The 11,610-nt window shown below is 31.6% G+C and overlaps 1 protein-coding gene across 12 annotated transcripts in view; it reads left to right on the top strand.

Annotated features, from left to right (window-relative positions):
* Positions 1 to 11,610, top strand: part of ARB2A (ARB2 cotranscriptional regulator A) — a 418,957-nt gene that overhangs the window by 186,413 nt on the left and 220,934 nt on the right. For all 12 annotated transcript variants that reach the window (XR_008708552.1, XR_008708546.1, XM_055564819.1 and 9 more), the window contains one exon: positions 7,742 to 7,960. Coding sequence is in view for 10 of the 12 variants with exons in the window: in XM_055564819.1 (XP_055420794.1) it covers positions 7,742 to 7,960 (219 nt within the window). In the remaining 2 variants the exon portion in view is untranslated. The remainder of the gene's footprint in view (positions 1 to 7,741; positions 7,961 to 11,610) is intronic.

The raw sequence follows: 11,610 nt of genomic DNA, 5'->3' as shown, positions 1-11,610 counted from the left end.
CACAGCCATAATTTTACCAACACAGCTGTTTGACCTGGTGACATCATGTTTTGCATATTTTTGCATTTTAATGAGTTAGTCATTTAAAAGGTTACAAAGAAACCATAACTCATAAGTAATTAAATTATTTAGCAGAAGAAGTATGAGAAGATCTTCTGACATAGGTCACTGTGGGAAGGGGAATTCATAGCTGTACTCACTTGCACCTGTTTGTTAGGAGGTAGATGTTTTTAGAAGCTTTTCCCTATATAATGAAATTATTTTACTTGTTAAAATATCTGAATGTATATGCAACGTGCGTGTGCACACACACTACGCACACCTTCCTGAGTGGTACATTTTCCTTGTGATGGAGTAAGTTTAAATAATACTTGTAACAGACCACAAACATAGCATTTATGATTATTCATGCTTGAAAGTCTAGCTAGATTGGTTTTAGAAATATTTTATAATAATTTTTTCTTTTTCTTTTCATACTCCTCTTCCTCTTGAGTATAAAATGGCTTCATGTAGATGTTTTAGGAATTTGTACTTAATTGTGATTTGCAGTTTTCCTCTGAGTGGAAATACTTTAAAATGAAAGGTGATCCATAAGTATAGCACTGTACCTAGAATGCTGCTGCTGCTGCTAAGTCACTTCAGTCGTGTCTGACTCTGTGTGACCCCGTAGACGGCAGCCCACCAGGCTCCCCCGTCCCTGGGATTCTCCAGGCAAGAACACTGGAGTGAGTTGCCATTTCCTTAGTGCTTGGTAAATAGTAGCTGCTTATTAAATAACTGTATGAAATCAATGTTTACTGAATGATTGGCCCGGTGAATACTTGGAATCTTTCATTATGTTCTCATGCTTGCAAGCAGACTCTGGAACCACAGGCAAAGCACTGATATGTTCTTGAAAAAAGAAAAAATTGGATATGATCTTTTAATTACGAGGATAAAAGAGAAAGGTGACATATTTTAAGATAAAATGATTTATGTAGCATAGTTCTTAAGCAAGTTTTAAGAGTAACATAAAAACTTAATGTATATTATTTGTATTGTATATGATTGTATCAGAGTGATATTTTGAAAGACCATGTGCCTACCATCTATAGCTACAATATTTACAGTTTTATAATGGTAATAAGAAGTTAGGAGAACATTTAGAACTTTAAACCAAAAAGGCAGAGCTAGCATGTGGAACAGTATGTTTCATAAGGTAAATTTGTCCATCCAAGTCTTCTTGGTGACCTGTAATAAAGGCTGTGTGTCCATAGGATACTCTGTATCCACTTAGGAATTTTGATCTGTCACTGACTAGGCAACAGTTGTAACTTGTTACATTTTAGTTTAATATATACACATGTGGGTATATGTTTGTGTCTTTTTATGAGAATGAGAAGCAAAAAATAAAATATTTCATAATTCTATAGTATTAAATGATATTCTGTCCTTTATAATGAATGTGTTTTTTATGATTCTGTTGTACATATATGGAATGCTTTGATAAGTAAGATATGGATTTTTAGATATTTGTGATATTTAAGCAGCATAATGTTCTAAAGTCTAGGAAAAGTTAGAAACAGAGTAGGTGATAATGTAAGTGCAAAGTGAATGTTTTAAAATAAATAGCACTCGGATGACCTGATGTCAGAACCAGAGACAAGGGTGTGTGTTTGTCAATATATCCTTCATGTTTTACAGACTCCTAAGGGAACAAGGGAAGATACAATTTCACCTTTTCTGTGCCAAAACATTTTAATTATATCTTCTTCCAACTACAGCGGTTCAGTAACCAAGGAGCTGACATTGATGCATGTGTTGATAAAGCTGCAAACATTCAAAATGAGATTAACAAAGATTTTGAGCAAAGGGTGACAGCTAATTTTGCACAGTATTCTGCATCTAATTCAGGCCAGCGTAATAATAGAATATTTTATACCCGTTTTGTTATTCAAAAGGACTTTTATGATGCATTTGTTGTTTGTGGATATCTTTGTATCATACTCAAAAATTATCCTATGGCTTAAAACTATTTGCATCTATGTTGCAACACTGAAACTATTAAAGGGAAAAAAAAAACCTTATAATAAGTTTTTTTTTGTAATTGTACTTTGTCCTTGGAACTCTGCCTTTATCTTAGTTTATCCGGGCACGCTAGCTAGGGAAGGTATAGAGATGGCAAACATATATTTTCTAATATTTATTAGTATGCACTAATACAATGGCCAAGAAAAGTTATATTCAACTTATTTAATTAATAAAACTGTAGTTTCTTTATGTTCTTGAGCTCCTTTGAGCACATTTCAGTGTATTTCTTTTCTCTTCTATTCTCCAGTTGAAGGCAGCTGACAGTCTTCTTTCACTTTTCTTTTTGTTTGTGAAATTTTCTTTCTTTCTTTTTTTTATCCACTCACTTCTCCATCTGCTTTCACTTTTGTTTGCTTGGGCCGTCTCTCATCCCAACTTGATAATGAGGAATGCAGTGTGACCCTGACCTCTATCAGCCCATGCATGACCTTCTGACTCTACCATATAACCTTTGACCTTCTCTTTGACAGCTTGATTAATTACCCTGTGTTATGATTTATGAGTAAGTGCTATGTAAAAATAATAGACAACAGGTGGTCCTCTGAAAACTTTTTGTGGTATGTTTTCTTTTACTGACTAACTTGATGAGCTATTTGAAGTTGGAAACTTATTGGGATAATCTATGTTGGTTCACATTATGATATTTTTATACCATGGGACACAACGTTAGAATTTAGGAAGCAGCAAGTCAAAGCATGGCCATGACAAACATTTTACAAAATATTAGCATGGTGCTGTTACGTAAATGCAATTGGGAAGAAGCACAAAACGGAGTCAAGTGACATTTCAGGCATTTCAGTCCCAGGTCACGTCTTGAGAAAATTGCTGAAATAATGGAGGGGGCATTTTTCAAGCAGCGCTACAGCTCCAACAGCTATGTTTACTTTAACGCTTCACTAGTGACTTCTGATTGGTTGTCATGACCTCATCTCTGTTGCACCTAGGATGTTGCAACAGTGACATATACATACCTTTTTGTGAAAAAGATGAGAATAAACACGACATACATCTTTCAGAAAAGATGAATGGACATTGGTTTGTCCATTTTAACCATGGATTGATACAGTTTATAGATAAAAACACTTTGGGTTTCATTTCCCTTGAGGATGAGCACCTATCTTCTTTCAAACCAAGCAGATAGAATGCTGAACTTGAAAAATATGATTGATAAATCTGTGTAAAATGATCTCTTAAGGAGCCTTGCCTGAAGACCAAACCAGACAGTTCCATAGGTCAAAGGATTCTACCCTGGCCCCTGACCTCTTTGGTCGCGTGTGGCTTTGCACTATTGGCAGATTAATATGTAGAGCTGAGTACTTTTCAGATGATTTTTTATTTAGCCAACCACAACAGACTTGAAAAAAATGTAGAATTTGTTCCTATTTTTTGTTTTCCTTATAATTGGCAATTAATAGGCAAATTAACTTAGATAAATCTTCAGTTTTAGCATGGTTTCATTGGGGTCAAAAGTACATTCCATTTCTGGCCAGGCATTTTAAGATTTTATCTATTTGTAGACTCTTCTCTGTAAGTGCATCTCTGTAGTGATTTAATTTCTTAAGCAAGATTTCCTCTTTGGTTCTTTGTGTTTGACATCACCTGTCTATTCTAGACCTCTGACCTAAGCCATCATTTGTTGATTGAATGATAAATGAATTATTATTTATTAGTAAGTACATCTATAGACTTCAAAGTAAAGAAGGCCCGGAGGCCTGTGTATTCTGTTTAAGTCACAGCAAGCACTTGTGCTGAATAAAATGCTATGGCTAGCAATAAAATTTTGAGAGTTTCTGATTAAGATCCCATGGTTTATACCTTATAAACCACAGATTTGATAATGAAACTATAGTTATAACTCCAAAAGAGTAGAAAATAGGATGAGGTAAATTAAAGACATAAAGCTTACTTTTACCAATGTCTGTCCTCTTGATCACCGTGATCTTCTGCTAGACTGTGCAATCAAACTTAAGAGTTAATTAACAACTTTATGTATGCTTTGTCTCTTGAAATGTTGAATATTGGAATTGATTTGGGTGAATCATTACAAAAGATGCCAGAAGTTTTATTTATTTAGTTGTAGAATGTTAGATAATCAGTTTGATCACTTTATCTTGGTAAAGATAACAGAACTTTCCATGTACATTTGAAATAACCTAGCTTTTCATCTTAGGATAAATTTAACATGCATAAGGAATAATTAAATTTAAAATACCTCAGTATACAATCTTTTGTGTTCTAAGCATTAATTCTGGGGATCTCCTTTGGAGTGGCAGTGCATAATTCTTTATGATATTATACTTGATGCCTAATTTTATAGTTTTTTAAAACTTTATGGGTACATTTGCTAAGTTAAACTAGGATCTCTTACTTATTTCTGTGTGTACTGACTAAGTTACTAGGAATAGAAAGAATTAATTTTTTAAATGGTATTTATTCTGATATAAATTGGTATAATTCTATTTAAACCAGTTAAGTTTAATGACTGGTATGTTGTCTCTTTTGTTTACTTTGACTATTTAATTTGACTCCTTAGTTTATATATATTAATGTTGATATGGCAAAAATCTTTGTAGCTTTATTATGCAATAGGATTTTTTTGGCAATATATGTGACATGGAAAAAGGCAAAAAGATAAAGTTTTACTACATATCTTTGCATGGGATAGTTAAATTTATTTTGTTGCTCCAGCTTTCTCCTGCCCATAAAATGGTTATGAATGGTCTCTGTGAATATTGCATTAATTGTCAGGCAAATTTTAATTGAAAAATGTAAGTTTTTTGCAGAATGGTAATTGAATTTGCAGCAAAGACATTTATTAAAATTAGCTCTTTCCACAGAAAACGTTCCTGAATATTTCTTGATTGTTATTCCATTAATTGGCAGTATGAAATATCTAAATGATAAAATAGTTTCTGAATAAATCAAATGTTTAAAGAGAAACATTCATTGTTGAAATCAATGTGATACAAATTCTTTAATTGATTTATATAGTTGTGATTTAAAAATAGAATCATTTTTCATCTGTCGATGCCTTGGTGAAAAATTGACATTGTGTCTTCATAAAATTGGACAAATGAGTCATGTAATTTTCAGTTACATAATCAATAACTTAGATAACTACTACTTTGATGATTTATGTTTCTGGTTTTTGTACTTTAGATGGGACACATCACATTTCAGAGTTCGTTTAAAATTAAGGAGGTACAATAATTTCTCAATCTATGATTTCCAAAAATTGAAGTGAAAACTTCTGTTCAAATAAAAATGGCATTATTAAAATATTATTTCTAATGATTAAACTAGGGTAATAGTTTTCTCATTTTGGTGACTGTAAATTTCGTCTAAAGAATTTGCCTTTATTTAGAGTTTATTCATTGTGCAAAGATGATGTTCATGTTCTATCAATTTATTAAAGTCCTACTTTGTTATCCTGAGTTTGTAATTTTTCATGTTATCATTAAAATGTAATACATCACTATTTTCAACTCTTAAGAATTCCAAGCTTCTATTTGGGTCTTGCTAACCCTAACACGTGTTAAGTATGAGAGTCTGTGTGTGTGTGTTTAAAGTTCAATTCACTCAGAGAAGGCAGGGAAGGAGCATGACAGGAGACCACTTACTCATGGTACAGAATCTAGTAAGGAGGCAATTTTCTTTTTGGCCTATGGTGACCTTTTTTGACTGTGCCTTACACCAGAGACAGTGTATTGAATGCCTCTATTTCACCCTGTTTAGCAGAGTGCAACAGTGTTCTTTAACTTACTTTTGGTGGGAGGAGAAGTTATAGCTGAAATTTGAGAAGGGCGTGAAAAGTTGTAAGAGGCACAAGGAAGAGAAGTAGGAACTTCCTTCAAATGTGATTTTAATAACTAGTCATGTGTGTCCAACTGTAGAAAATCACCAAGTGACAATATGTCTACCTGACAGTGATCACAATGAATTACAAGACTGTTGAATAGCTATACAGATTAGAATAAAGCAGAACCAAATAAAATATCTTTTGTTGGTAAAACTTTGACTTACCAGCTAAGAAACTTAAAAAAACAAAAGCTAAGAAACCTTGTCTTGTGCTATGTTGAAGAACATTTAAATTTAAAAATGCATCAGTATTTTATAAGCCCTTCATGAATGAGATATTTATCTAAAAATTTTATTTAAATACATATTGAGGAATATGTATTAAATTATTAATCAGTTTGGTATATATTATAGTTTTCATATATGTAAGACAACTATATCTTAGTTACCTTATCACTAAAGTAAAAACTTTAGCGATCTTGACAATCTCCAAACCATATTGTGGTTTTAAACAATAATATCAACTGATTGGGGTGGGGATTGAAACAATTCCAATGAAGTTTCTAAGTAGTTTGTGAAATCAATTTTTTTAAAAAGCCAACGATGTGTAGCAATTTCGTATATTTAAAAATAAGGATAATTGAGTCTATGCTAATATTGGCTGAGTTTACTGCTCTCAGTTTTTAAAAATTATCTTATGTTTGGTTTGGCAAAAAATGGTTAAAATTTAAACTTGACATAGATTCTACAGTTATTGTTTTTGGAAAAGTATATACTTTTGTTTTTTGTAAGGATGAGAATTTTTATATTTTATTTTTGATAGCTCTTATTTTTTAAACATATGTTTTAAGTATGACCTTACAAGATTTTAATAGATGAAATTGGGATACCCACAGTACAGAATTGAATAGAAAAGACAAGATATAAATAGCTTCAAAAATTTGTGTTACTTTTTAGTGGTCATTGTTTATCCTTCTCTGTTTTTTCATGGTTAGATTATTCCATCAGTTATAATATAAATGCCAAAAGTTTCCTTAATTACAACCAGAGAAATGTTTGCCTTGCTAAAATTAAGTCAGACAGGAAAACACATTTAAAAACTTTTAAAAAGATTTACTAGCTCAATAAACTATATTTTAAACTTTGAAACTTGTTTCCTGGTATTGGTTGTTAATAAAGAGAGTTTTTATGGTAACTGAAAAATAAAAGAAATTTCAAGATGAAAAAGTTGTTTCCATACATTATAGTAAGACATTAGTTTATTCTGTTTTGTGATTTGTGTGCCTTCCTGAAAGAAGAGGTGAAAAAAATCCAATATGTATTTGTAGACATTCTGTGTTCCTGATAATAGAGAGATGTAAATCTGTAGACAGTTTACTCCTTACTGATTGCTTATTCTTTTTTAAGTTCAAACACATAAAAATACCCATTAAAATGCAATTGTAAAGAAACAAAAATCCAGGAAAATATGGTTGGAATTGTAAACTTCAATTTCAAAGAGGTTATTTTCTCAAAATATATATTATTAATGTGTTTTGAAAGTGTACTTGTTATTTGATAATTTATTTAGGTCACATTTGGAGTTCTGGGAAATCTGAAGTACTTTTTATAAATTTAAACTTTATATTTTTAATATGTTATAGTTATATCTTTTTGATCTTATAGACGATCTATGCTTATTTACACACATAATACAGGCAAATAATTTGAAATCCCTTTTCTGTTGGAGAAAGTAAAACTAATCTGTTATAAAGAAATTTTTAGTGAATATGTAACTATGTTAAGTCACTTAGTATGAGATTTTAAGAACTTTTTTATGAATTGAAATGATTTTTAAGATTAAATTGTGCTGCCTTTTTTGTTTTCAAAACAGGAAGGATATGGAGTAATAGTACTGAATCCCAATGAAAACTATATTGAAGTCGAAAAGCCAAAGATACCTGTCCAATCATCTTCTGATAGTTCAGAAGAACCAGCAGAAAAACGCGAAAGAAAAGATAAAGTCTCTAAAGAAACAAAGAAGCGACGTGATTTCTATGAGAAGTATCGTAACCCCCAAAGAGAAAAAGAAATGATGCAGTTATATATCAGAGTAAGTAATGAGCGAGATCATTACTATCCTTCATTATTTCCTTGTCTTTTTTTCTTTTTTCAAATCACCACAACAGCTGATATTTATTGAAAATATTCTATGTGTTCAGACCTGTTCTAAGCAGTGTTGCATCCTTTATGAAAGAAGCCTTTAAAATTTATTTTCTATAAATTATTTCGTTTTTTAAAAGAAAGTATCAGTTTTTAAAGTTTTAAAGATTTATTTCCCAAAGGTATTATTTGACTGAAACATTTTCTGTTTTCTGTTCAAAGTAACAAATCACATCGTTCTTATTTCAGTGTGATATTTTATTGAAATTGCAGAAAGCAATTAATAATGCACTGTACAAAACATCAGTCCTCGTCTTGGGTGGTAATAGTTTTAATGCATTGTTTTCCTTCGAGCCACCATCCATCCACAGTGTCTCAGTTTAACTTCTGAAGGCTGATGGAGGGAGGAAGAGTAATTAATATCTTAATAAATATTTAAGCTGGAATAGTTTAGGGATAGTGTAATGAGGGAACTCGGCTCTCTGCTCTTTTCTTATCCAGTGAACCTTTGCACTTTGTAATGCTAGCAGCATGGGATTGGTATAGCAGTGCTGCCCGAGGAGTTCTAATTCTGTGGGGGCACAAACTATTTTATTTGCCCTTTGACACATTCTGCTTGATATACACACTGGGAATGATATATATATATATATTTATGTGTGTGTTTGTGACAGATTCATGCAGTTTTCAAAGCCTTTATTATGAGTGCTCAGAATATAATTGAATAGTAAAGTATGTCAAAAATGCTACTGGATACGTAAAATAGTAAATTGATATGTTCTTCAAAATTGAGCAATTCAGAACATTTAAATGCAGACAATTTAACATTCTAGAAATTATACTGTGAGATAGTAGTAAAGTTTCAAATTATTCAACTTGAGCTATTTTTCCGTTTACTTTAAAAGCTCATTAATAAAGTATTTCATACCACATTCAAGACGAAATACGTAGCATTCTAAGTTACTTTTAAAATTTTACTTCTAGTTCCATGGCATTATTGCTTTAGTTTGGGGAATTGTACTCCAAACATTCTAGACATTTGATTATAGGTCAGTCAGATGAGTAAGTTAGAGTTATGCAGCATATAAATTCTCAAGAGCCAAAAATATGTATCCAGACCAAGAATATGTAAAGCATATCTATCATACAGTGATTCAAGCAAAAGTTAGGCAGATTATAGAAATTTCTGAAAGGCATCTCACTATTTAATATATTGTTTGAAAAACAAAAGCAATTATTAGATTTGGAATTCATAAGTATCATGCTCATTCTATGGAGTTATATTGCATTACCTCCTTTCTTCCACATGACTGCATCAGGGTCCTGATGTCACCTTTTCTCGATCAATTGTCCTGAGTTTCCTGATTAATATGATCCAGTTGATCAACTACCGTCTTAAGACAGAATTTTTAAAAAATTACCCCTGATATCTGGAGTCTAAAAATGAACTGTATAAGTTTTTAAAATATACAAGTCATGAGTAATATTCAGTTTCCTATATAAAATGAAAACAAACGTGACTTTGTGTATTAAGTTTTTACTTCTTAAATCGTTTCTTTTATTTGCCCATGATAAGTACAGATTAAAGCATCTGTTTCTGACATTTGTCGTTTTGCGTTTTATTTCTTTTCTGATTTCTCTTTATCATGTCACTGTCACTTTGGGTTTGTTCTTTTGTTCTCTTGTGTGTGTGCATTTTCTTTATTCTTTTTTTACATTTCTTTTGTTTATTCCTATATCTACTTTTCTATTACACCAAGGGGAAAAAATCTTTATGTTGTTTCATTAAGATCTTTATCTTTCCTTTGTCTTTTTTCTTTAATTCTTTTATCTCTTTTATGCTCCTGCTATTTTTACTTCTTATTATGTCTTTTTGCCTCTTTCTTGTCTCATCCCATTTCACTCATCAGGCTAGGTTTTCACTGAAAGCACTGAAAGACGAAAATTGGCTCATGTAAACAACACACCTTTATACCTGATAGTTATGAAACGTTATTTTTCTTAATAAACATCCTTTCTCTTAAAACCTTACAGGAATGGGCAAAACACCAGAGCTGACCTGACACTCTTCAAACATACTTCTAGATAGAAAGGCATGAACCTGTAGTGGTAAAGCGAATAGTGGTTCATTTTGTGTTAGGTTGCTTAATTCGTATTAATTTTGATCCACTCTAGAAGTATCTCCTTTCCTTCCCTTTACGTATCTCCAGATAACAAGTATGTGTAGTTTTCAGACACAGAGCGTGTATGTGATAGGGGTGAATTGTTTTATTTATATGCTTCTTAGCCATTTACATGTTGAAATAATTTATTTTTTGGAATAATCCCATAAGCTAGGTAAATCAAATAAGTTCACTGTTACTTTAAAGTTACAGAAACTGATGGATAGTTGGTACATTTTTGTCTTGGATCACATAGCTAGTAAATGATGGAACTAAGTATTAAATAAAACCAGGGCTTCTAGTTGCTGTAGATTCTTGCTGTCTTTCTTCTTTACCACATTGTTCTAACTAGTTGAGAATAAAATAATGTATCTGAAATATGAAAAGTAAACCACTTATTACAAAAGCATGATATGATGTAGTAAACTATATTTGATGATTATGTATAATATAGTAAATTATATTTGATGGTTATATATATTTTTGACCAGTTATCATTTAATAGACACTATTAAATGTCTATAAACAATTTACATTAGTATATTTATATTATTAAATAAATAGTGATGTTGAAATATATTTCAACTACTATCTTTTAATATGATCAATAATATTAATCGCATTTGCAGATGAGGAGACTGAGAGTCAGTACTTAGTAAATTTCCCAAGGTCACATAGCTCTTAATTTAAGATCCATGGCGCAAGGACTCAGTCTGTTTTCTTCACTGCTATAATCCAGAACCTAGAACAGAGCCAGAATAATAAATTTTTATTTGATAGATAAGATGGTAAGGCCAGGATTAAAATCCCAAACTACTACTGCTTTTTCTAATGCATCCTGCATTATTAAAGTATACTACTTGATATTCTGTAAGGAAACATTCAAACAAACGAAAGTGAAGAAAAATTACATTGTTAGTCCCCTACCCAGTCCGGTAATTGAGAAGACATTCCAAAAACCAATGATAAAAAATCAGTTTGTAATTATTTATTTGATATCTTGATTGATCTATACATTTTCATCCCAATATTTAAAAGTAAGTTATGGACTTTTCTTTTTTTAACTATATCATCATGGTGCTGAAATGATGGATAAAAATGGAATTTTTTTTTTGCCAACCTTTTGCTATTTTTGTTTTATACAGTTGTTCATAAGAGTACAGCCAGGCTCTGTGTTTGCTCTACTCTGTATACAATTTGTGCTTTATGGGATCTGTAACTTTGCTTTCTATTCCTTCCCTTAGTCCAAATTCTATCCATGTTGTAGTGCCCAGCTGACATCAGTGACCTCTCCTTACTAAGACTGTTGGGAGTTCTTCTGATTAGTTAACTTACATGGAATTTATCGTGTTCTGTCTTGAGCTGTCTGTTGCATTCTGTCTCATATTATTACCAGTTTATGTTTCATGCCTTTCCACTATAGCCCTGCACTCCTTTA

Source organism: Bubalus kerabau, chromosome 1, assembly GCF_029407905.1.
Source record: "Bubalus kerabau isolate K-KA32 ecotype Philippines breed swamp buffalo chromosome 1, PCC_UOA_SB_1v2, whole genome shotgun sequence".
NCBI classification, from domain to species: Eukaryota; Metazoa; Chordata; class Mammalia; order Artiodactyla; family Bovidae; genus Bubalus; species Bubalus kerabau.
The sequence above is the reverse complement of the archived record's forward strand: the minus strand, read 5'-3'. Positions and strand labels throughout refer to the sequence as shown.